General features: G+C 39.6%; 1 protein-coding gene across 1 annotated transcript; it reads right to left on the bottom strand.

Moving 5' to 3' along the window:
• Positions 1-14152: 14152 nt before the first annotated feature.
• On the bottom strand, positions 14153-21816 carry KCNA4 (potassium voltage-gated channel subfamily A member 4). Its single transcript, XM_058305611.2, has 2 exons — positions 21141-21816; positions 14153-18058 (listed from the first exon to the last, which is right to left on the bottom strand). The coding sequence occupies exon 2, from the start codon at positions 17253-17255 to the stop codon at positions 15294-15296; it is 1962 nt and encodes a 653-aa protein (XP_058161594.1). The 5' UTR covers positions 17256-18058; positions 21141-21816; the 3' UTR covers positions 14153-15293.
• Between the last annotated feature and the right edge of the window lie 4136 nt (positions 21817-25952).

Genomic DNA, 25952 nt, shown 5'->3' with positions numbered 1-25952 from the left:
CAAACAAACAAAAAAAAATCAGCCCCCAAAACAACCAATGAACTTTTAAAAATAGCAGTATTTCTCATAATTTAACTGTCTCAGACAGTTAAAATGTTCTTATTTTTCATTTGGTTAGTTGTTTTAGAAACTGAGATTTGGTTTCTGGATCTACTGTCTCTTCATTTAAAAAACTGACCCTTAAAACCCTATCGTTACTGTTTAAAATACTAAAACCTCTCTCTGATAAGCAAGGTAGAGTGAGAAGAAATGCAGTTGGCATTTCCACAAGATATTATAAATTGTTTCAAATATTTAAGCAGAATTTATTTCTACAATTTCTCCCTAACACAAGAGATTGGTCTTGGATAATTGGAAACAGCTCTAATCCAATTGGATCAATTCCCCCAAACCAGCATTCCTCAAAATAAGTAGATAATAAAACAGTGAAGAGTCATGGGCTCAGAGCTTAGAAAAGCAGGGATTTAGAAAGTTCCAGAAATCCTTTCTGGGAGCACTGGAAAAAGAACCTGAAAATATGCTTTAAGCTGCCATGGGAAAGGGGAAAAAAAAGATGACCTCCCCCCCACACACACCCATTTACTCATTAAAATGTTGAACTCATGATGTTAAGTCAATAAATTTTATTCTTCAAGAACAGGGGTTAGCAATCCCAGGAATAATCTGTATTATTTCCTGAGACAACAACTATAAGATTATAACTTTTATTATCTACAAAACTCAGTACTCTATGCAAATGAACTCTGACCATGTGGCAAGTTAATAAGCTTTGAACGGAAGAGTTTTAAGTTCTTCTAAGAGACCTTCCAACCCCAAGAAAGATGTGGACAGAGGAGTTCTCATTTGTTATCTATTCCTCAGCATCAAAACATCAATTTAGCAAAAGCAATCAGAGCAATTAAAAGGAAAAAGAGTTGAAGGATAGTAAAAAAGAAGAGAAAAAGGAAAAATAAAACTAGAAGTAAAAACCTGTGTCCGGTTATTAAATAGCTGATAATGAAGTTATCCATGAAATCACTCACAAACCATACAGAGATTAGAATATTCAGGTTAGTATGTGGCCTTAAAGAGAAATCAAGGCTTTGAATGACTATAGATTCATGAGATTAGAAAGCTAAAGGCAGGTCCTTTAAGTAAGATATGGAAAGATACATATAATTTACCTGAATACCACAAGCCTAATGAAAAGGTACAAGAGTTTGCTTACAATAGGAGAGAACTAATGTGAATCATGTATTTATTATAAACTGTTCAAGCAACATTTACAATCCAAAACAATTTGCTATATGAAAGGGTAAAGCTGAAGTCAACATATAGACATTGCATTATTGATAAATATTCAAATGATTAATGCTTGCTAAACTGTGAAGTAGAGCAAGTAAATAATTTCCAAAAGCTATTTCTTGCTTTGCTAGATTTATTATTGATATATATTATATCGTAAAAAAATACAGTATCATTTAAAATTAAAATCCCTTTATTTAAAAGCAAAAAATCTCATTTGGAGAAGATGGCCTTAAAAAAAAAGTTAAAAATATTTTTAAAATTGGAAGATGTTCATCACAGTTTTATTTATAATAAAAAATGAAAGCATTCTAGAAATTATCCATCATATTTGAATGACCAAGAAAACTACAAACATTGATTGGCTAGAATATGGTACAGACATAAAATCTTGGCCAAAAAAAGAAACAAAACAAAAACACAAAACTGTGTAGCAACACTAAGCAAAAGATAATAATACTATGTCCATGGGAAACCACAACTCAAATTGTTAATACATTACAATATAATGAGGTAGAATAAAGTTATGCATAGGGAAAAAGGAGATTATTGCCACTTTTTCCCCCTTTTCTTTTTTTTTACAAATTGAGTGCATAATAGGGTAATAATATTTTCATAACAAATATATTTAAAATAACTCCTTGGGCCTTAATTACAATAACTATTACTCTTCATTATGAATACATGTCATCATAGTTACAGAGATCAATCTATCACACTTTGAATATTAATAGAGAGACACACTTCAATAGTACTTTTTAAAATATATATAAAAGCATCAGCACAGCATCTGCAAAAGCAATAACTAAATAATTTGGTCACCCACATAAAGATAAATTGCTGGCATGTCACCCCCCTCAGGTCTCCAAGGTCATTAAGTAGCATAAACCAGGCTAAATATGAGACCCATTCTTCCACTACAATGAATATAAATAAAGACCCTTTTCTCAGTTTCATGATTCTCTTAAAACACTTCTCACAGATAAGAAATGCACATTATAATCACTTTATCCAATCATGGAAAAGCATATGTATGCTTCTATTTAGATATGGACAAACTAAGTGGCCAGAACTACAAAAACATGCAAATTGCTTCTCCCAAACACTCTCATGCCACATAATCTCCATTTCAAAAATGGAAAAGAAAACACACCTAACAAAATCTTCCTTAAGGAAAAAAAAAAATCTCTTCTAAGAATCTGGATAGGAATAATACAATCTATAAAAATGCTCTAAACATAAATATGATCATAGCACTCATAGTGATGGACAGTGCTGAACTCTACTGACCACATATGCCCATCTGCCGTCTCTAAGTCTCTAAACTGGCTGCAAAACCTCATGACCTAAGCTTACACCTCAGCTGTCCTGTGAATTAACATATTATTTAAATGTGATGAAAATCTTAGCATACTAATGACAGAAATTATAAATAGGTTCGCCTTACAGCCACTAGCACAAATATACAAAGGCAAATTTTGCTTATTCATGATTAGTCTGGCTTTGAATGCCTTGCTTTTGTTATGTTAGAAAACCAAGAACTACCTATAATTAGGACTTGCTTGTAGGGGTGGCAAGAATGCCAAAATTAAAATATTCTATTTAATAGCAAAATCCTCCATATTCTGTACCTCATCCCCAGTGTTTATTTGACCAATCACTGATAATTAATGTCCAGCAACTCACGCAATTTGATAGATTGGAGCTATGGCAATATTCAACTTGCTAAGAACCTGAACTTCTTTTTTTTAATTTCCAAATGAAATTGATTCACTTAAGTTGTCTGTATTTTCCATTAAATACCCTGGAGCTGCTTGTAATATTGTCCTTGAATACCTGTCATAGAAGCATCTTTCTGGTGAGAGTTTTATTGTGAGATGCTTTTTATTTTTTTTGAAATCACAAAACCAATAAAGTCTTAATATCCAGAATATATAAAGAAATCCTTTAATATAACCAAAAAGGACAAACAACACAATTTTAAACAATGTTTTGAATTGAATAGAGATCTTTCCAAAGAAAACACACAAATGGCCCGAAAACACAAGAAGAGGTATGGAGACCAAGAGGTTTACTTCTTCTCCAAGGGAAATGGTCAGGTTTTGATAAATACTATGGGCAGGCTGCAATAAATACTTAGTGAAATAATGTGTTTAAAAAAGAAGAAAATCGTAATGACCGAAAAACTCCCCTGAAAGACCAAGGCAAACAGGACAATTGTTTTATTTGTTAATTTTTCTAGAGGTTAATCTGTGCATATTATTAGTTCTATTTTCCATGTACAGTTTAAAGTCTCTAATAGAAGTAATTAATGATTATTTAATGTCATAAAAAAACATCCATTTGACACTAGAAAAAAATGGAACCTAGTGTCAAATTATAAGATGAAAATCTAACAAGTTTAAAGATAGTTGTGCTACTATGATTTTTATATTCAAATGTGTACATAAAGAGACCTTTCTTCATAAAACTGCTCTTCTGGGAAGACAGCCTTTAAATTATCCAGTTCAATTTTGAGGTCATTCACACCTATGCTGCTAGGCGATTTTATTTTGTTTAAAAGATGTCTCCAGCAGGAGTAATTTGATATGATATGTTTCTATTAAAATATCAGAAATGTAATCTACTTAATACATCACATTTCCAAATTTCACTTTTAAGTGTAGAAAAACGTTGATGTATTTTAATTGCACTTGGCTTCCATTAAACGACTTATGAATGAAGCATACAGAATCCTGTTGATGGCCATTACCTTCATTCTCTTTCAGAAGGATATTATAAATTTCTGTAAATGTCCTTCCATCTCCAATTTCCAATGTGTAAAGTATTTATAGCATATATGCTAAATCATTTCCTCCTCCAAACTATGATAATGAGCAATTTGTCTATTTGCCTAAAAAATCTTCAAATATTAACTACGCCTCACCAAATTTAAGATAAATTACACATTTTCAAAGTTTGCAAATACTTGCATGAAAAACTGTTTAAGAAAAATGTCTTAGGTTTAAGAAATCAGATAAATAATAGTTTCATTTGCATTTAATGTGCAAAGTGTCGTATTTCTAAGGCACGATGAATAGTTGCAGTTTGCTAAAGTAAAAAATAAAAATTCCACAAGATAATGGTCTCACGGTTAAAGGCATTTCCCTGACAGAATAGAAAGCAATTGAAAAATGCCCCAATTTAAAGAGAATCCAGGATGTGTTTGATTCTAATGGCTTTAATGAAGCAGAATTGAATCAATGGCTTCACAGAGCCAGACAATCAACTTGGCTTTTTTTCCCCCCACTGACTTGACCATTTGTTTTGGCATCAAAAAGAAGCAGCTTCAATTAAAGATAATGGGTGTTTGGTTTGAATGAAGACTGAAAGCCTGGCACTGCAATGGCATTCTGAAACACTCAAAAAACAAACAAGGTAGTCCTTAAGGTATTTTTCATGGGAGAAGTCTGAGTTGTTCTTAAGAAGTTTAAAGTTAGTGGGAGAGGGCTAATAAAATTTTGCATCTGCATTTCAAATGTGAAAGCTTTAACTCCAAGAGAAAGAAATCCAAAGCATCATGTTGAAAACAAATGGAAAACAGCAAACACCTGGTGAATCTGATCAATGCAAACAGAAGGTACCCCTGAAAAATCCCTAAAGATTGCCTCAACTGCCGACTTGGCCATGCAATTGATGCAGTTCCATTTGGCTTGCCAGGTTAGAAAGGCCCACGAAAAGAACAACTGTATTACGTTTATCCAAGCAAGAAATTCAGGTCTTCATTTAAGTCAGAATTTTTAAACACTTTTATCAGTGGCTGTTCATACTTTTTCAAGGGAGAATGATAAAAATGATTTAAAAATTTATATTTGGATGGGTGGGGGCCAGAGGAAACGTGGTCCTAGAAAAACCCACTTTGGAGTTTAAAAAAATACGATTATCATTTGCTGTTTTACTAATGTTTATTATTTCAGCCAAATCTGTTTCTCTCTTCCCTCCTCTCCCTGAATTATAATTTAGTCGTACGTCATTAAATAGAAGAAATGTAAATTCTGGGATTAAAAAGAGTAAATAACTGGTTGTACAATCACCTCTACAGTTTGTAAAGCACCGACCTGTTGCTCTTGCAAGAATCATAAAACAATTAGCAGGTTGCATTTGGGCCTATTTAGTATGCAGTTCATAAAGCAGCTATTACAGAAAATGAAGTACATTACAGAGCATCAGATACAATTTACACAAAGTAGGGTCTATTGAAACATGATGGCCTCTCGAAGGAGACACTAGACCTAGTCACACATATACAGACTATGGAGCGGTCAGGAAATAATAATAAGCAAGAATCCTGCTATTTAGAAAAATGAATTTTCTATAACTCAAAAATCCTTCTACATGGGCTGTGATAAATGTTAGTACATCCAGAGATTTGGTACAGGGCACAGACTAGCCACAGAGCTTGAGCTTAATAAACATCGATGGAAAAATAATTGGTAATGGAAAAGAAGTCTGTGCACTCTTTTTATCCTAATTTTAGCCCTGGGTGAAGTACCAACAATCAGCAGATGAATTATATTTGTCCCTTTCATAACATGAAACCATTTTTTAAACGTGAAAATCACCATAATAAAACATCTCGTTATTTTTAAATTTCAACCACTAGTTCGGGTGGAAGTCAGTCACAAAGGGACAAACCTAAAAATAGACTTTCTGGTGAGTGAGAAAACTGTAGCCTGCCTGCTCTGTCAGCTCTTCTTGCCAGCAGTGAATAGAAAACTCAGGTGATAGCTCATTGTGTGTAGACATTTTCCCTTAAGCAAATAAAGGTAGCATCCAAAACACAGTTTTGGTAGCCTAAGGAATATCACAAGAGGCATTTTAAAAATTGGTAAATCTACCACTTTGCCTAGGAATAGAAGTCGGTATCCTATATCTAACAATGTGTTAATTTTCTTGATTAAATTACTAATAACAGTTGCATGGGAGCAAGATTTTTGCTATGACACTCCCAGCTCTTTCCACACTGGAGTTGTTTCTTTACAATAATAAAGCATCTGGATGAAAAATGGAAAAACACAACTAATCTTGCAGCTGTTTCTAAAATCCCAGCTGTTCCATAATAGGAAGAAAATACTTAGCATAATAACAGAACACATCAGACCCACATCGCAGGTGATTGTGGCAGCTTTCTGGGTATGATGAGACATGACCTGATTTATAAAACAGGAAGATGACTATAAGGATCATACAAAAAAAACTCTCCGCTAGAAATCTGTGAATGCAGGGCAGAAGAATCTTTCCTAGTTTGGGCTTTTGTTGAAGCAAAGGTGATTTGGGGGACCTTGGGGGAAAGGAAGAAGTGGGGAGCCAAGCATTTTACATGTCTATCTTTGAGATTTAAAAAACAAAAACAAAGAAAAAAGAAAACAAACAGTAATAGGCATGACAGCTGAAGAGGAACTATGGAAAAGGGAAACAACTTTAAACAAGTTTATATTTGGTCTGAACTTACATTAGAATCTTCTACTTTGAATTTTCTTCCCAAATCCTTTCAAGGGGTGCAACAAATTTTTTTAGTCGAGAGACTTTCTAGTCTCTCTTGCAAAGCCCATAATATAATTACAGCATTTCATAACAGAAATGAAGAAAAAAAATATTCCCAGCAGTGCAACAACGTTTTTTAAAGTCGAGAGACTTTCTAGTCTCTCTTGCAAAGCCCATAACACAACGATAGCATTTCATAACAGAAATGAGGAAAAAATGTTTCCAGCAAGTGATTTTCAGCTTCTTTTAGCAATGAGAGCAGAATTTACTCCATGCTAGACCTATCTCTAGTGGTGACACCATGGACAAACAAAAAGGTAATGCTAATTCCTGAATAGAGCCTCTCCCATCCAAACATTTCACCCAGTCCCTTGAGAGTGTAAAAATAGTCTGGTGTCACAGATGATTCACACCTTAAAATACTGTATGTTGCTTCATCCTTCTCTCTCTAATCTAACCCTTTCCTTCTCCCCAGTTTCTCACCCAGCCTGTGAAGTATGTGGATTCTAGTAGTGAAATGACACCTCTTCTCCGTGTGCATGAGCCGGAGCAGCAACGGCAGCTAAATCAGCAAGAGCATAAGATGGCAACAAGAAGTTCTAATTTTGTTGCACAGATTTTATGATTTCTCCATTCCTCTAAGAATTGCACGCCAGCAATAACTAACACAAGCACATCATTCAGCTCTGCCTTAGTGACATTAATTCCCAGGGCTTCAATTGGTTGCTTAATTATTAGTTTTAACACACAGCATTCGAACATTCTGCATTAGATTAAGGGCAGAAATTAGCATCTTTGAAATATCAGTGCCCAAGTGGCAATCTTTTAAGCATGTAAATGCTCAGCAACAGTTTTATGGTTTTGAATATGAATGCCCTCAAAGAGAAAGAGGGATATACTGGGACATAAACATACATCTGCCTACTAAGCTTGGAATCCATACTAAGTGTTCAACTCACTTTTCCAGATTCCCTGGATTAACATAAAGTAATAACTAGCATTATTAAATGAAGCAGTTTTTAGGCTGAGCTAGCTATTTGTGCCATCAAATTAGTAACTCACTTAAGCATCACTCCTTGCCCTGGAAATTTCATCCTACCTACCTCTGTCCCTGTCATCTCTAGCCCCCTCTTGGCCCTGACCCTGCTTATCTGCTGTTGCTACCCAGGAAGAAAGCAGTTTATTTAACTTCTCATTGGCTGGGTCAGATCTAGAGGAAATAGGTCAGAACTCAGAACACTTTTCAGCACCCAAAACTATTTCTACTGTTCCTGCTCTGTCATCTAGATTTTAATATAGCATATATGCATTTCTGTGTTTAGTATTTCAATATACTGAAATCAGCTTCCAGATTAATCTATAGCAAGTGATGCAAAAAAGACCACCAAACTATCTTGTCATCCTCTAATCATTTCTTAACCAAGATTTTCACTTGGTTTACTAGACAACACAATGTTTACATACAATACCAATTTAATATAATATAGAGAAGTCAGGAATAAGGGAAGAAAAACAGATTCCACTATCCTCTCAAGGAAACCCAAATAAATTCATCATTATTATTTTTTTACACCAATTAATAGCATTTATTGACATTTACATTTAAAATGCTGGGGAAGCTGTATAAATTGTAAACATGAAAACCAAACACTTGAATAAATTATTTCAAAAATTCTACAGCACATTAGAAAACAGTGCAGCTAATTGAGGGGTAGAAACATATGGAAACATCTCCCTCCAAATAAATGATTCCTAACATAGACTGCAATCTCTAAATCTCATATTCATTTCTTAAAATATGTAACTAGAGATACTGCTCAAGCTAACAAGATAATTTAGAAATTACAACCTCTATTTCTTTATCTGAAGCCATTTTAGTATTTAATTAAATCATCTCAAAACTAAAACCCATCCCCCAACAGTAAAGCCGATAATGACACCAACTAGACCTAGCAAATAAATAAATGTAAATTCTACTTCATTCCCTAGAGATTCCATCACTTCTTGATAGATTTCAGTCCAGTGGGAGCTTCATTAATTATTTCCTACCCTGCCTAATAGCAGATGAAAGCCTCATTTGGATCATGATCCCTACCAATCGAGAGGAGAAAAAGAGACTCACTCAGGTGCTATCAACACCATCAGTGTTCTCCAGAGGAATCATCACTCTATTCAGGTATGACTGCATTAACTTTATAAATAGGATAACATGCATCCTTCATGTTAACTAATGTAGCCCTTGTCATGGAAAGAGTTCAGGTAATATAACTCTGGTCTCCAAGAGATAAGAGATTTACCAACTATTTTATGGTTTTGTATGTGAGTGCCCTCAATGGCTAAGATAGATACTGGGATATTCACTAAAAAGACCAATAGCCCAAGACTTTTTAATGCAGTAATTGAGCCTAAGAGAATTAAGGCAGTCATTAACAGGCAACAGGTCCAACAAATATGCTGAAAGAATATCACATCAGAGAAGTCTATTTCTAGAAAGCACAAAGATCTGTGGGACCATAAAGTATAGCTTTCATTCTACATGCCTCCTTTTTATAACAGGAACAAAGTGCATTAAAATAAGTGAAATCAATATTTTGCAATGCTCCATAAACCATAAAGATTAACTCTTCCTGGGAATGAACCTTCATAAGGCCTCATCCCATGGAATGTCACAGACTTAGCTCTAATATCACTTGGTTATATAACATAAAATTCCAACCTAGATTGTAAAAACAAGGTTTCTCAATTCTTAACCTCACCATTTCCCCCAAAATTCATGGGATTTACACACTTTTACTTCACTGCAAGAAGTCTCTCTCAGTGCCTCAGGTCATTCATATTCCTTATATGTCTTTGGCCAGAATAAGGGCATATGAAACATATTTTATATATGGGAATATTTGAATATGTATATTTATATTCATATAATGATTTCAAAGCAAATATAATTCTTTGACTCCATGTTGGCACAGCTTTAGTAGATAGTCACGGGTGCTTAACTGTGTGGATTGATTTCACAGATGACTGACCCCTTCACAGCCAGTAGCTAAAGAAGTTGTGGATATAAATGCCTTCATATGCTCTGGATTTGAAAATATGCTCCTGGTCTACAAAATCATGAAAAAACAATCCAAGCACATTTCCATATAACACCAATAACAAGGGGAAATACGCTATATTTTCCATATTTATTAGTTATCCCTAGTAATTAGTGATAAGAAAATGATAATTTTCATAGATGTTAACTTGTACATTATTTCAGTAACTTATTTCTGTTTATATCTCCCTCCACAACAATCAACTCTTGATTGTCTCCACTATCAGCAAGGGCCATGATAAAAGTTACCCCTAAATCCTTCATATTTAGTTCTAATGAGCATGACATATTGATGTGAACAACAGACTTGGCTTGCCAGTTAGGTTTTGCTTGGCTTTCTAGTTTCTGTGTTTTCGTGGATTCTTTTGTATTAAATTGTTTTGTCTTTTTGTCATTTTATATTTTCTGGACTGGCTATGTAAGGGGAGATGATGGTTCTGAGACTGAGTAAAATTAGCCTCAGATGAGAAACCAGCTGTATACCAAATAGATAACTTAGAGATTGGGAAGTAAAAGTTGACTGTGTGTGTGAATCAACTATCATATCATTTAGCTCCTGATACTCTGGTTACAATTTCTCCTTCCAAGAAACCAATGACAACAAATGGATCAAAAACTTAACTGTGGCTCAGAAACACAATGAAATTGGGACCAGTGAACTTGGGAATATGCTTTCCAGGATGATAGTAAGACTCTATATTCAGCACAGAACTTGCCTTATTCATCTATTCTGGTCCTATTTAGTCTCACCCACAGGCCTAAAAAGGTGGGGGGAAGGAAGGGATTCTGAGTCTCACGTGAAGCCACAGTTCATTAAATATGTGCTACTTTGTTCAAAGCACCCTTATGCCTGGGATTAATTTATGTATTCATAAATAAGGTGACCATATTTTCTGAGACTCTAATGGGGTCCACATGATCTGATAGTATGAGAATATTTTTATGAAGAAGATACTCTAAGAAATCAGGACTGCTTTGGAAACAGAAAACCAAGTCAGAAATAAAACTCATATGGCAGTCCTAATCTTAATTTACATTTCAGAAGCACATATTCCCATTTACTGCAAAAATAGCTCTTCTTCCTTTAATCTTTAATACAAAACACTCCATCAACCTCGTTTCAAATAGGAAAACTGATTTTCATACTAGAAAGTAGGATTGTTGTTTAACCTGCAGTGGCTACAGAGGTTGGACAACCCTGTGCTTTGAGTCAAGTGTCTTTTCAGGCAGGAAAACCAAGAGGTACCTTTTGTCCACACCAAATGTCGCTTGCAGAATGCAGATTGACTTTTGGGTCAGGAAGATTTACTGGAACAGGCCCTTTTGTCACTGAATGACACCCCGTAATCATTCTAAACTGTATCAATAAAAAAGAACATATAGAGGGAAGTTACACTTTGCACCATGCACATAAGCGCACCACCACATGCTCACTTAAAAGTGTAAACTGAATCCAGGTGCATTTTCCACTTTACCAATAATAGCTGCAAAGTTAGTGCTGAAGATGCTTCAGAACCCTGAAAATCAACAATAGAGAATGTCATTTCTAATTCCATGGAAGATGGGGGTACTACTGTTCATGATTTCAATGCGATTAAAAATAATCATCTGCTGATGTATGATAAATTTTTAAAATGTAAATATATGCCTAAATTCACAGAGTATTTTCCTCAGATATTTCTTAGTCATGCGCTGGGTTCTATATTATCACTTACTTAATGAAAAGATTTTCACAAAGCTTCAGCAATCCTGTTTAAAACAAATTTGACAAGGAAAGCAGTAACATTTGTGAAACTACATAGTCTAAGCATAAAATAAGTCCCCAGCACAGGTTGGAATATTGTTTACTGACAAGACTGCACTATCACAAAGCAAAACATCAAAATGTTTACTTACCAACTTTCACCATATGTATTCAACTGGAGACTAAGCAGTTATTTTTCATTAAGAAAATCCCTTCTTTTTAGAAGTCGTTAGAGTCAATAACTTAAAAATATGTCCTATTCCTTCAGTTTCATTCCCATACTAAAAACTAAAACTCCTGATTCTGTAGTAACCCTAACAGTGAGATTTTTAAAATGATTTTCCTCATGTTTCTCATCTTCATTATCAAGGTTGTTGTGACTTGAGAGGTACTTTGCAAATATCAAGCTAGTCCAATACTTTCTTCAACTGCACAACAGAATTTTGGTATTAGAAGGAAACAAGTAATAACCTAGCCCAATATCTTTCTTTTACACTTAAAAACAACTGAGAATAAAAGTGATGAAACGATTTACCTAAATTCAACAAGCCAGCAATCATTTCCTTTGGCAACCACTATGTCCTTTTCACAGTAAAAAGAATGTTTGTTTATTCCTCCTCTCTTCCCCACCATCCTATCACTCCCAGGCATAACTGTTTCCTTTTCAAGCACTTGCAAGAAAATGAATCCATTCCTGAAAAGATTTGGATTAAGATGGCACTCAGGTAAGGTGCTTTTGATAACATTTATTATGATCTGAAAAGCAACTAAAGGATCCTAGATCCAAGAATTCAAATCTCTAAAATGGGGTCACTTGGCTTTTTTATCGTACAATCAAATGCATGTGGTGGCCTCCAAGAAGACGGTTTCCTAAATCAGTTACGAAAAGTTCCTGGAAGCATATATCTCTATATAATGTTATTCACAAATCGTTTTTTGGTTACTGTAATGAACCTAAGTCACTGTGCCTAGCTTCAATTTAGAAAAATGCTTTAAGCCCACAGCTGCACTGAATGCCCTGCCTTAACACATTCCTCTAAGAGAGAAGTGTACCATACAGACATGCCCCACTCAAGTATTGAGGGCCTAAATGCTTCCCTCTCAGTGTGGAATCAAGATCCAGATACTGGAAAATAAGGGATCTTCCAGGAAAAAAATAAGCAAACATTGATTTAGGAGTAACCTAATAACATTTGGTTTGGAAGTCCATGACTATTATCTCTTGACCCTCTTATCCTCAAGAAAACCATGCAAGATAAAGGCAAACCCCAAGAGCCCAAACTACTATAGTACCTGCATCCTCAGAAGCCATCAATTTTAATCTGCATCATAAATTAAATTAATATGGTTTTTCAGTTTTATAAAGGAGGTGTTATAAAAACAGTGAAATACAGCGCTTTTTTCCCTTCCCACTCAAAACAGCCAAATCATTACTATCACAGAATATTCAATATATGTCCTATGCTGGAGAGTCTTAAAATGTTTTAAGATATAATATGACCAACTGGGTATCGCATAAGATATATGGTAACTTGTCAAGAGTCAACTTTGCATACCATGACATGCATAGGATCTTCCCCCAAGAAGAAATTCCAGCAACTATTCAATGATAAGAACAGTTCATGTCTGCAAAGCAGCTTCTTATGAGGAGCTCAAAGTTAAAGAAATTAACCATGATTTTCACAATGTCCTTATAAGGTAGATGCAATGCATGGTTATAATTCCCATTTTCTCTCAGAGGAAGATTAAGTAACTTAGATATAAGTTCAAACATTTGTATGGAGCTCAGTATTTCAGTGTTTTTGCAAATTCTCGTTTGTTTTCTATGACAGTACTGTCCTTTAGAGATCTTTGGTCTGCCCATTCAATCAACTCTCCTGTTTGCTGCTTTTCATTCTCCGAACAGTAGAGAACTGTTTCCTTAGAAGTGGCGGGGAGGGAGTGGGAAGAAGAGTGTAACTTTGCTTTTAAGCCTAGTGTTGAATGTTGAATATATTTTGAATTTTAAATACCCTTAAAGGAGAGGTAAGATTTACATAATTATCAAAGTATAGCCTGGGTTAAAAAAAAAAAAAAAGCTTGGGAAAAGGTCTTTTTTAAAAATTCACAGTTTTCAGTTTGTTCTGCACGAAGATAGTCTACGTAGCGATTTTTTTTTTTTGCAAAAGTCCAGCACAACCCTTTTTTAAAGAATATAGACTTTGAAGAAACATTAGAAAGTAAGGCCTCTTACATGTTCTGAATTTTCTAACCTGTATCTCCTTATGACTTAATAGTGCAAGTCTGACAGCTATTAGCTCACATTTTAGAACATCTTGTGGTGAATTTGACGCAATTTTATGTCATGAATTCTTTGTGATAAAGATGATAATGATGACGATGATGAAACCAAGTGTTTTGACATGATTCTTCTTTGTATACTTTTTAGCAGATAGAACACTAAATTCTGTGGTGAATCCCCCATTCTGCTCTCGTGTAGCTGCACAAAGAAATAAACTTAATAAATCTAGGATTTATGTTGCACATTTAATAGAAAGATCTTAAGCCATAATCATTGTAGCTGCTGGGCATCTTATTTCTTCACTTCTTTCAGGGCATGCATTAACTTTGGTTAAATTATTCTGGATTTAAAAGGCAGAAGAATATTTGAAATAGTATGATTTCAGAAACATCATTATAACAGACCAATCAGTTATTTAGATGTAAAAAGAGGAAGGAGTCATGTGCTGTTATCTGCGTGATCATCAGTCTCACACAAAGAAAAGAACAATAAAATAAGACTACAAAATCACTCTTTCAATGATTGTCATTAAACTGTTACATTAGTAAACATTCACAGTATGAAGTCTCTCTCAATCTCCAGCATATAAAATAGTGCAAAGGAAAAAAAAAGCATTCCAGTCCTGTTATCTGTGAAAAAAAATTTTGTTAGGTTTTCTCCAATTTAATTTCTTCCATAATGTTAGGCATTTTCTCTCATATCTTCCCAAAATTAATAATAAAATATAATCGATTTCTAAAGTCCCCTACAGCCTTTTTAAAAGTTAATTTCCAGTTAAAAATAAACTTTAATTAAATCCAAGATAAAATTGTGACCTATATTGTATTAAATAATTTACTTTCTTTTTTCTACACATTAATTCTTACAATTTATTTTTAAAAAACAACTATAGAATCCAAAGACATGTGAGGTGCTATGAAAGCACTGATAATGACTGCTCAAATTCATTATTTCTTACATAGTAAATACTTCAAAATGCCAACTCTTCCCATTACTACACAATTACTAGCGACGTTGACAATTTACTTCCAAACACACACACAAACACACACTCTCTCTCTCTCTCTCTCCGTGGAACCATCTTTTCTGTTAACATGTTTTCAAGTTAATGTGCAAAATTCTTGCATTCTAATAAAAAATATAAAGATAGATTTGCTCCTATTTAAGCCTCCCTCTTCTCCAAGATGTATCATTTATTTGATAAGTAATACAAGTTTAGTAACAATTATGTCACTTATAACCATTAAATGGTGAACTACTGTATGCATTGGACTCATTTGCATATTTCATATTCATAACTGCACTCGCTATGCATAAATATATTTGGAGATGCTTGGGGGGCTGGGGTACGGGGTGGATAAAGAGCTTCACACATCAGTCTCCACAGGTTTGACATTAGAACAGTTGTTTTTGTCTGTCTCACTGTCATCCCCCTTTCCCTGACATTTCTCCTCCTTCGCACACAGAGATTCCTTAACTCCTTCTTCCATCTCTAGATACTCTGACTTGTCCCCCAAGGAGGAAGAAGTAGAGCTCCGAAATTTCTTCAGTAAATTGGAAGGAAGGTATGGGCAACTGACTGCGTTTTGTGTCAGCTGTGTCTGTTCCTCATTCTCAGTCTCTCTGTGATAGAAATAGTTAAAGTTAGAGACAATCACTGGCACTGGCAAAGCAATGGTTAAGACACCTGCAATGGCACACAGGGACCCCACTATCTTGCCCCCCACAGTGATGGGCTTCATGTCCCCATAGCCCACAGTTGTCATGGTCACAACAGCCCACCAAAATGCATCCGGGATGCTTTGGAAATGGGTAGTAGGTTCATCTGCTTCTGCAAAATACACGGCACTGGAAAATAGTATAACCCCAATGAAGAGGAAGAAGATCAGAAGGCCCAGTTCCCGCATGCTGGCTCGGAGGGTGTGGCCCAGGATCTGCAGACCTTTGGAGTGCCTGGAGAGTTTGAAGATCCGGAACACTCGAACCAGGCGAATGATCCTGAGGATGGCAAAAGACATGGCCTGCTGCTGCCCATTGCCACCCCCCTGCTGCTGGGCCAGATCAGTGCCCAAGGTGATGAAATAAGGCAAAATGGAGACTATGTCAATGATGTTCATGATGTTTTTGAAGAAGAGTGCTTGGCTGGGACAAGCAAAGCAGCGAACCACAAATTCAAAGGAAAACCAAACAATACAGACTGTCTCCACGATGAAGAAGGGGTCGTTGAATATCGTGTGCCCTGAGTTCTCCAGGTGGGGTGCCGAGGTGTCATTCAACAGCCCACTGTGCCCACCAGCACTCAGTGCCATGATGAGATCCCTGTCGTCCCTAAACTCAGGCAAGGTTTCCAAGCAAAAGATGACAATGGAGATTAAGATGACCAGGACAGACACAATAGCTATGCCTCTTGCTGGACTAGAACTCTCTGGATATTCAAAGAGAAGCCAAATCTGCTTTTTAAATTCATTCTCTGGCAGGGCCCTGTCCTCCTCCTCTCTCACAAAGCCCTCATCCTCCCGAAACTTGAGCAGGGCCTCCTCTCCCAACTGATAGAACTTCACCTCCTCAGTGAAGATATCAAAGGGGACATTGACTGGCCTCTTCAGGCGGCCTCCCGATTGGTAATAATATAAGATGGCATCAAAGCTGGGCCGGTTCCTGTCAAAAAAATACTCATTGCGCAAAGGATCAAAGTACTGAGTCCTCTTCTCAGGGTCCCCCAACAAAGTCTCTGGAAACTGGGCCAGAGTTTTCATCTGGGTCTCAAAGCGCAGGCCTGATACATTTATCACCACTCGCTCACAACAGTCACTGTAGCGGACGGAGCTATAGCCACCGCCGCCTCCCTCATCCTCAGGCAGCAGATCCGTGTAGGAGCATTCATCACCGTGGTCATCCTCACTATAGTAAAACCTTCCCTCCTCTTCCTCCTCTTCCTCCTCCTCCTCCTCCTCCTCCTCCTCCTCACTCAGCTCCCTCAAGATCTTCTCCTCAGAGCCACTGGGCATCAGGTCGGAGCAGTGAGGAAAACTGCTTTGACGGTGGTGGACTTTCTTCTTCTCCGGCCGCTGCCGCCTCCTCCTCCGACTGCCCCGACTCTGAGGGTCCTGAGAGGTGCAGGCCCCGCGTGACTGGTGGTGGTGGTGGGAGCCCCCTCCTGAACCCCCGCTGCCTTCCACGGCCGCTGTGGCCGCTGCAACAGCAGCTGCTGCAGCTGCTCTGGAGTGAGCAAGCCGCTCCCGCTCGCGGGCCCGGGCCTGGGCTGCGTAGCCGTACGGCATGTGACTGTTGCACCCTGAGCTCTCCGCACTCACCATTGCAACCTCCATGGTGGCGGCTTTGGGAAATGGCTGATTCCAGTTGTGTAAGAAGAAAAAAGAAAAATAGGGCAGCTTCGTTTCTTACCAAATCAAGGTAAGTTTGGAACCCTTACGAAGATTGCTTGGAAGACCAAGGATATTTTCAGTTCAACCTGGCATTTTCTGTTTTTAAATCAGCGCACCCCATGCTCTCACTTCCCAGGATGGGGCATCGCTCTCCAGAGTGTGGCTGGTCTAGATAAACAACCTAGCACTCTCACAACGAAGTCAGAAAAAGTTGAGTGAGGGGAGGAGTGGGAGGAAGGGAGGGGTCTCCCAAACACCTATGTTTTAGGTTAGATATTCAAATTAGGAAATTTGTTGGACGTGGTGGTTGATGATGTGGCAGTATTCAAAGACAGCAAGCACCGGACAGCCAGCAGTTGTGCCTAGAAATTGAAATGTGTTTTTCTGCCATGGAAATTGTCCAAAGTTCAGTCCATCAAAGTTAAATAAAATGCAAATAAGCCTTTAGTCTGAGCACTTGCCTTCTAGTGACAGCTTGACCCATGTTGAGGTGCGACTTGAAGTGTACCTAGCCATTGCTGCTCAAAACCTATCAGGATGATTTTCCAGACTCTTCCCTTAAGTTCATCAAAGGTTTCTTGAACCCAGGTGCAATGCCAAGCTATAGATAGAGGCAAAGACCTTGGGAGGTAGAAAAGGTGCAAGATGAGGTGTCAGCAAGGACAAAACCAGCTCTGAGGTCTCCATAGATATCAAGGAAATGCAGAGCATCTTTCGGATAAAATCATGCAGAAGAAGCACTTCACCTGAAAAAGGAAAGGAAACAAGCACAGGAAAATAAAATAAAAAGAGAAATAAAACCATAAAGAGCAAATCGAGCTTTTTCCTTTTATATAAACTTCTTTCTCTTGTCCTCAAGCAAACCATACAAAGTGGCAAGTGACCTTAACTTTTCAAGAAGTATGAGGCAGGCTGTGCTTACATCCTTTTTTCCATCTTCTTTGGTTATCATTTCAGCTCAGACTTTTTTCATGGCAACTCAATTATTTTGCCTCTCTCCACTCTCATCCCACACTGCTCTTACTTCCATTCTTCCTTTCACCAATGCCAAGTCTTTGTTCTCACTGCCACTCTCTTTATACCAAGACAATAATGATCTTAGTTTTCAGCTGTTTCCATTATTGATTTATCTCTGGACTTTTAAAAAAAAATTTCATGCATAAATTATTTCTAAATTAAGTGTCTTTCTACCCCTCTCTATCTTGATTGAGGATTAGGGTAGTCAGAAAAACCAGATTTCTTTAACCTAGGCTCCACCACTTGAATAAACTTCAGTTACCCATCTATAAAATGTAGATAATAATATATTATCTACCCCATCCCAATCTTCTAAGGACTGAATGAGATAGTGGATACTGATCAAATAGCATAGGGCCTTGTAACGGTAAATGCCAACGAACACCAGCAGTTATTAATAACATGACAGTAACCTACAAATTTATTGTCTTTCTGCCCGTCCCAAAATATTTATGCCCCTATGCCCCTGTCTAAAGTGGAGAAAGATGGAAAAGGAAGAGAACTGGGACACTCTAAGACTCAAAAATGACCTATATTAAGTTGGCATTCCCCGACTCCCTGAAACATGACCTTGTTGATTTTCTGTTCCCCAGAATTCCTGAACACTCCCTACCACCCACAGCCTAGGAGCTAATCCTGTTTTCCTCATCACTAATAATCATCTTCTCTCCTTTTGGTTCCTCCTCTATGGTTCTTACCACACCTCTCAAGGGACTATCTCTTGTAAGTTCCAATTTGTGTGGATTTTATTCTCAGCCTATCATACTTCCCCTTTCCCCCATAAGTTCATCCATACCTCCCATCCCCCAGTGCCTCTTTCCCTCTGGTGTGTGCACTCTCTCTCTCCTTTCTCTCTTCTAGCTCTAGCTCTTGCTGTCTCAACATTTATTTTCAACCTTCCACATTCTGCTCACACCTTCCTCATAGCCCCTCTCTCTGTTTCCACTGCTACTTGGCATCCCTGGGCTTTCTTCTGTTCTTGCTCTCTCAAAGTCTAGCTACTTCATCTTCTCACCCAGGACCTGTAAAAGCTCCTGCCCCAACTCCTGATTCCTCTTGCTTCTTCCATTCATTTGTTCCAACAGGACTTCCAGGAATGCAGAGTGGTCCAGAGAACTGGGCAGGATAATGACAAAATTCAGGGTATCTATCTGCTTCTATTACTGGAAGCACTTGAGGAGCATGAGAGACATGGCTTTCTGATGCCATTAAAAGGATTCGGCTCTTGACCACCTGCTGCTCCTTGCTGAATCCTGTCAGCCAGGAGGCCCAAGTGACAAGTAGGCATGTGGCAAACAGAAGGCTTTGCAATCATACACCTCTTCCCAAACCTACACATTCTTCTAAGGAAAAAGGGGAACTCTACTGGGACACAAAACCCAGACAAGGCACCTTTGAAGGCATCTCACATGACAGTCACTTCCTTTGCCTCACTCCTAACATCACCTCTTATGCTGAAATGTTTACCCTCAGGAGGTCTCCCAATCTCTAACAACAAAACTGCCCTGGGATGACATTCACTGACAAACTGAGATCTTTCACAAGCCAAATAGCCTAAGAGTTTGCTCAGTTTCTTCCCTACTCCCCCAACTCCCCAAACCAGTGATAATACACTATTTAAATAAAGGTCCAAACTGTTTGTGTATTTGCACATGCAGGCCCCTCTTTCCACCCCCCTGTTCCTCACCACCACCACCACCACCTCCTCGTCACTGGTTCCCCAGAAGGTTCTTCTAATTCACCATCAACTGTGCAGGAGATTGGACCTGCCCTCTTTCTGCACAAAATGAAATTATTTCTAAATTGTTTGTTTATGTTTGTTAGTTTTTGTTTCTCTCTCTCCTCACACTACCTCTATTACTTTCCCTCTAATTGTCTACCAGTCACCTCACTATCCCTGATCATAAAAAAATTAAAAAAAAAAATGAAAAGAAAGAGAGAAAAGAAGAAAAGAATAAAGAAAGGAAAAAGAAAAAATCCTTTTACCTAGCAAAATAGACTAGTTTAAAATCCCTTTTCCTTCTGGAGGTAATCATTTTAGATCTATTCTAGCAGACTCCCAAGAGCCTGTATGGGGGGGGGGGGGGAACCCTTGCAGGGAAAGCCCCTTCCTCCCCTAACACCATTCAACTAATGCTATTTTGCAGACTACCTATTCCCTGTTTCTGCACCCCCCCCCCAAAAAAATCACTCAAGTATCTGCCTCTCTTCCCCCCACCCCCAGCCCCCCAACAAGGCTGTTTTCATATCTCAGTGCTAATTCCTGCAACAGTCTTAGGGTGGTACCTGAAGCTGAGAGGGGAAAAAAAAAAAACCACCAGAAAAGACAACACTGAAAATATACACTTCAATGCACGCCATTTATACAGTCCCTATGTGTTGCTCAGATGCTTAGAAAATGCACGCAAATCCAAATGTGGGGAGGAGCAATTCAAACCCGTTCACCAGCTGTTCCCAAAAGAACCGAACCGGTGAGGCTGGGATGAAGCACAACGATGCTAAATCTAAACCCCACCTCGCTGAGGAACGACATTTTTAATCGCGCCCTCGCCTCCAGACCTAGGTTCCCGCTTCGGCATATTAAGCAGGGCGCACGCACCCATCCCCGGGGTTGGGAAAATAACAACTGTTGGCCCCCCGGAGCGCCGCGCAGCATCTGCACCTCCCTTCACCCACCTCCTGGTTTATTTTTAACCACCTTCCATTCATGCCCTTCTGTCATATTCCCGATATTATTTATCCCCCAAATGTCCACTATTTCTTAACAGTTAAAAGTGGAGGGTGGAGGAAAGATAAAGGTATCATACTCACCGTTCCCAGGCGGCGTGAAAAATAAAAATAAAGAAATTCCCCCGGTTGGTTTATTTTCCCTCTCAAGCTGCAACAGCTGGAGGAGGGGAAGAATGATCTTGGGGGAGGGAAGGAAAGATCACTCCAGGTTTGGCAGGTGGAGGTTCCAAAATATCCACAGAGCAAGTTCTGTTGCCAGTCCAAGGGAGCAGAGTCTTCGCTGCTGGAGCCGAGGGGTGAGGATCGGGGCTGCCCCCTGGGAAGACCCCAATACTCCTGGTTCCTCTTGTTCCTCAGCACGAGAGGGCTCGCGTGGGAAAGGAAGTCAAGGTTCCCCCAAAAGAGAAACAAAATCCTAGACAGCAATGATCACTTGTTAAGCCCGAATTCCTCTTCCAGGATCCATCCCTGTCTCCCGGTCGCGCTGGCTGCAGAAGCAGCACACGCCTCCCCTGGCCGCGAACGCGCGCCGGGAGGGGGCGGGGCCAGGGCCGTGCGAAGGTGGGGCGTTCACCGCCCTCGCCAGGGGCGCCTCCCGCGCCGAGGGGCGGGCGCAGTCACTACGCCGACACTCTCCGCCCACCCCCGGCCGGGACCCCGGCTCCCGGGCTCTGGGGAGCGCCTGGTAACCGGTCCGGGCGCCCTTTGGCGACTGCCCCCAGAGGCGAGGAGCAAGTCCTGAAGGCAGGAGTGCCCCTGTTGGAACTAGAACCGGGATCCGGGCGGGGGGACCTCGAGGTCCTGCCCTAATACTGGGTGCGCCTGGGCGTCTTCTGTCCCCCCAGGTCCTGCTTTCTCTCTCCCCAACCCCCTTGCCAGGACGGGTTTGTGAGGCTGGGGGCCCGGGTCCACCTTTCGGGAAGCGGCTCCCAGGGAGCCCGCCCTGCATCTCCGAGCGCGCTCGGTCCACTCGGTCTGCGCCGCCCTTGCGCACAGGACTTTGTTGGCCTCGGCTCGGCGGTCGGGCCTCCGGGACTAGAAGGAAGCCGATTCTTAACACATACCTGACGCCCGAGAGCCGAGGATTGCAGAAATTGTAATCAGGCCTGGGCATCAGACCGCACACCGAAGTACGAGAAAGTTGGAGGTCTAGCAGCAGGTTGCAAGTCCGGCTCTGAGGCGCCGGGGGCTTTGGAAGGAGGGGGAGGAGCCCCCAAAGAACCTGTTGCTGCAAAAAGAAAAACGACGGGAGGTTTGGCTCCGGAGTCGTCTCTGTGGTAGTGTCGGGATCTTTAACACCACCCACCTCCATTAAAAAAATGAAACAATAAATAAGAACTATCAGCCTTGGGAAGTTAGTGCGCCCGCGGCAGCGTCCCCATCCCGGGATGGAGTCGCAGGTTGCTTATTGGGTGACTGATGTGTGAAATGCCCCTGAGTGTGGATGTAAGCCTGCAGTTCTCACAAATTCACCCAAAGAAAGGTTAGCGATTAGCGCGAATCTACACGGAACACGCCGAAGCCTGGGTGGCGGCCGGGGTCCCGGGCACCTCCCGGCGCTCTCGCTGATGGCCACGCAAGCAGTAGCGGTGAGCGCCAAGACCGCTGGAGCACATCCGACCTTGGGCGGGTCGGTTGGCGCAGGGGCAGCCACTGTCATCCTTGGCCGGCAGCTTTGTTAGAGGCCCTGTTGGGCCTCCTTCTTTTGTGGCGCTCGATTAATTATTAAGAGAAATATTCCGGAGCTGAATTATAGATATGCCCTGCTCTCGCTCACCTAACCGCTGCTGTCTCAACGTAGAACACCTGGAGGATTCCTTTTGATTGCAGTTTGATTTTTCTTTTATCTTTTCAAATAACTGAAAACATTTCGAATTGTCATCAGTTAAAAAAAAAAAAAAGAAAAGAACGAAACACGCTGGCGTGGGGCCCGGTTTTCCTAACTTATTCCAGCTAATGCAGTCTGAACTTTCGGCATGAATAATTTTACCCGTGACCCCTTAGCTGCAGATGCTGGAGGAAAAGGTACCTCCAGGCTTCAGGGAGTCTCTTTGCCTCAGTCTTTCTCCATGACAGTACATTCCAGCAAGTAGGGAGAGAGGATTGCGTCAAAAGTAAAAATAATCGTGTGTGCTGACCCAAAACCTTACCTGTACTTTCACAATGTAATGTAGTTGTGGGTTTTATGCATGCTAGGAGCAGATCGCTTGCGTTTAGCGTTGGCCCATCAGAAGGATGTTTCTTGGGACAAAGAAGGTAGGGCTGAGGGCACAGGATCTTAGGACCAGTTTCCCCAAATCAATTTGTGAGATCAATCCGGAGCAACTGTGGAATGCTTTCCCGGAAATGAAAAATGAGGTTGAATGATGTACAAAAGATGACAGTTATATTGAAGCTTGGACATTTTTAAAACTGTGTGAATTTTGCTTCCGTGTGCCAATTTCTCTTTGTTCCCATAATGGCCTAGAAAATTTTAAAGTCTAAAATACCTGAAGACTTTATAATATTTGCATTTTTTAGGGACCAAGATTCTGAATTACTCAAGGCAGGTAGACTGTAGCCTGGGTCATTGAGATATTTATTATTTATTAATGTCATACAACAAATACTTATTTAGTACTTAAGGTAACAAACATTCATTGAGTGTTCACCTAGTGCCCAGTTCTGCTAAATTATGCATTGTGTATTATCTAATTTTATCAGCATAACTAAATACCCTGTTATTATCGCTGTTTTGTAGAGAAGGAAATTTAAGCTTACAATGGTTAACTAACTTGTCCAAAATTGTGTAGCTACCTAGTGGCAGAATGATGCCTCAAACTCCGTTCTCTCTGTTCTTCTCTACTGTGTGGACACATTCCATTCTGGGTAATATTGGTAGAAATTAATATGTGCTTTCTGGCCATTGGAATTCATAAACTAAATTCATGGGCATGAGGCACTGGGGTGGAGCGACGGGAGCTGGAGTCCAACCAAGGACAACAAGCCCCTTGCCCTGCCCTCCCCCCTGCCCCATACTCCCACACAACTTTTTGCCCTTTTAAATAGTTTCTTTATATGGCAAACAAGAAACATTCTATTTCTCTCCCTGAAATTCTCTTAGATATTCCTAGATATCCAGTATGAATAAGCAGTAGCAGAAAGAATCTTTGCCTGTGGCCAACAAAAATTTACTTTGTCACAGTCTCAAAATTGTTTTCTTTGGAGAGGAAAAAAATTTTTCTTGACTTTCTTAATCATTGACTAGTCAAAATCCTTCCAGCTCCCCAACCCCAAATACACCCATTACCACAAATATTCTACCCTTGCCTTTGAACTCTTTCAGTGGTGGTAACAAATGTTCTGGGACACATCATGAAGCCTTTGTTTGTATGGAAAAAATTTGCTTCCTTTGTACAGAGCAAGGTAGGAGGCCTGGTTGGATAAAAACTAAGTCCATTATCAATCTTTTGTTCTGATGTCTGTGGTCCACAGTGAATTTCAGTGTTCTTACTCCTTCTGTAGTGCCCAGTGAGCCAGTGACTCCTCCCTGAAACAGGTACTATACCCTGAGCATCTAGCACCATACCTGATGCAGAGTAGGCACTTGATAAGAATGTGTTAAAATAGATGGAAAACAGAGAGGCTTCCATTTGTCAAAAGAGTGAATTTGTTGGGAGAGTGAATCTGCTTCCCCCAGATGCTCAACTAACTTTTAAATTTCTGAAATGATGTTGGTGTGAGAAAGCCCTGGGGCAGTTGACTCCATGCCTCCCATTCCCAAATTTGTCGATTCAGATGTTCTGAGCTACCCTTAACCCCTTATAAAATATGAGTCATTAATGTTTTCTTTTTAGCTGGGCTTTTCAGTGACTTTTCACCAGCCATTCCCATTTCATCTTATGCATATAGGAACTCATCAATATTAAGACATAAAAAAAGTGTATTTACTTCATTTTCCTGTGATGAAACAACCCAGGAGAGAAAAGGAGCTGCATGAGACTGGCCACTCTCCTCTACTCTCTCACAGCACCGTTGGCAGCACTGTGCCAGGCACTACAGAGGAACATGACAGCAGTTGCCTGCCCTTGGCACACACTCACGGTCTAGAGGGCAAAGGCGAGTCAATGCATTCATGTGCTAAATGTCTGATAGAAGTCTACAATGAGCAGCAGGGAGCGGCACCTAGTCAAGGTTACAAAGAAGAGTCTGCCCTGGGGTAGCAGGAGCTATATGGCAAAGGCTCGTAGAACAAGAACGGCATGTGTGGGGATCCAATAGAGGAGGGGTTCTTAACAAGGGGTCCCTGAACTTGAATTAAAATTCAAAAAAAACATGTTTTTGTGGGGACATGTTGGTATGGGTATGATATATTTGTTAAATAGTACACAGTATAGTGTGGACATAGTAAGTAAGGGGTCTGTGGTTTTTACCTGACTGGCAAAGGGGTCGTTGGAATAAGAAAGGTTAAGAACCCCTGCAATAGAAAATGGAATCTGTAAACAAAGGATACAATATGAAACTGGAAAGTGGAGCAACAAGGGTGGACTTAGATTTGCCAAGCTCAGGAGTTTGATCTAGGGTCTATTAAAGGACACTGCATGACAGGATTGCCTGCCCTTTTCCACCCCTACACAAAGGGCACATATAGTACACATGTACTGCACGCTCCCCTGAGCAAACCCAACTTAGCAGCTGCTATGCCCGCCAAATTGGATGAATTACAGGCATTTCTGGCTTCCTGATGTTGATGACACTGCTGCTTTCTTCTCCATATAAAAACACATCTCAGAAGCCAAGTGGGTGAAATGGAGTTGACCTAACCTTAAATCATCTCAGATTTATTTTGCTAGTGCAAAGCCATCAGAAACATCATTCTTTAATTGAAGTAATACAGTATTTGCAGTGCACCTT

This window comes from Dasypus novemcinctus, chromosome 10, assembly GCF_030445035.2.
Source record: "Dasypus novemcinctus isolate mDasNov1 chromosome 10, mDasNov1.1.hap2, whole genome shotgun sequence".
NCBI lineage: Eukaryota > Metazoa > Chordata > Mammalia > Cingulata > Dasypodidae > Dasypus > Dasypus novemcinctus.
The sequence above is the reverse complement of the archived record's forward strand: the minus strand, read 5'-3'. Positions and strand labels throughout refer to the sequence as shown.

Coding starts and splice junctions, on each gene's coding strand:
- KCNA4 (XM_058305611.2), bottom strand. CDS start 17,255: ATGGAGGTTGCAATGGTGAGTGCGGAGAGCTCAGGGTGCAACAGTCAC.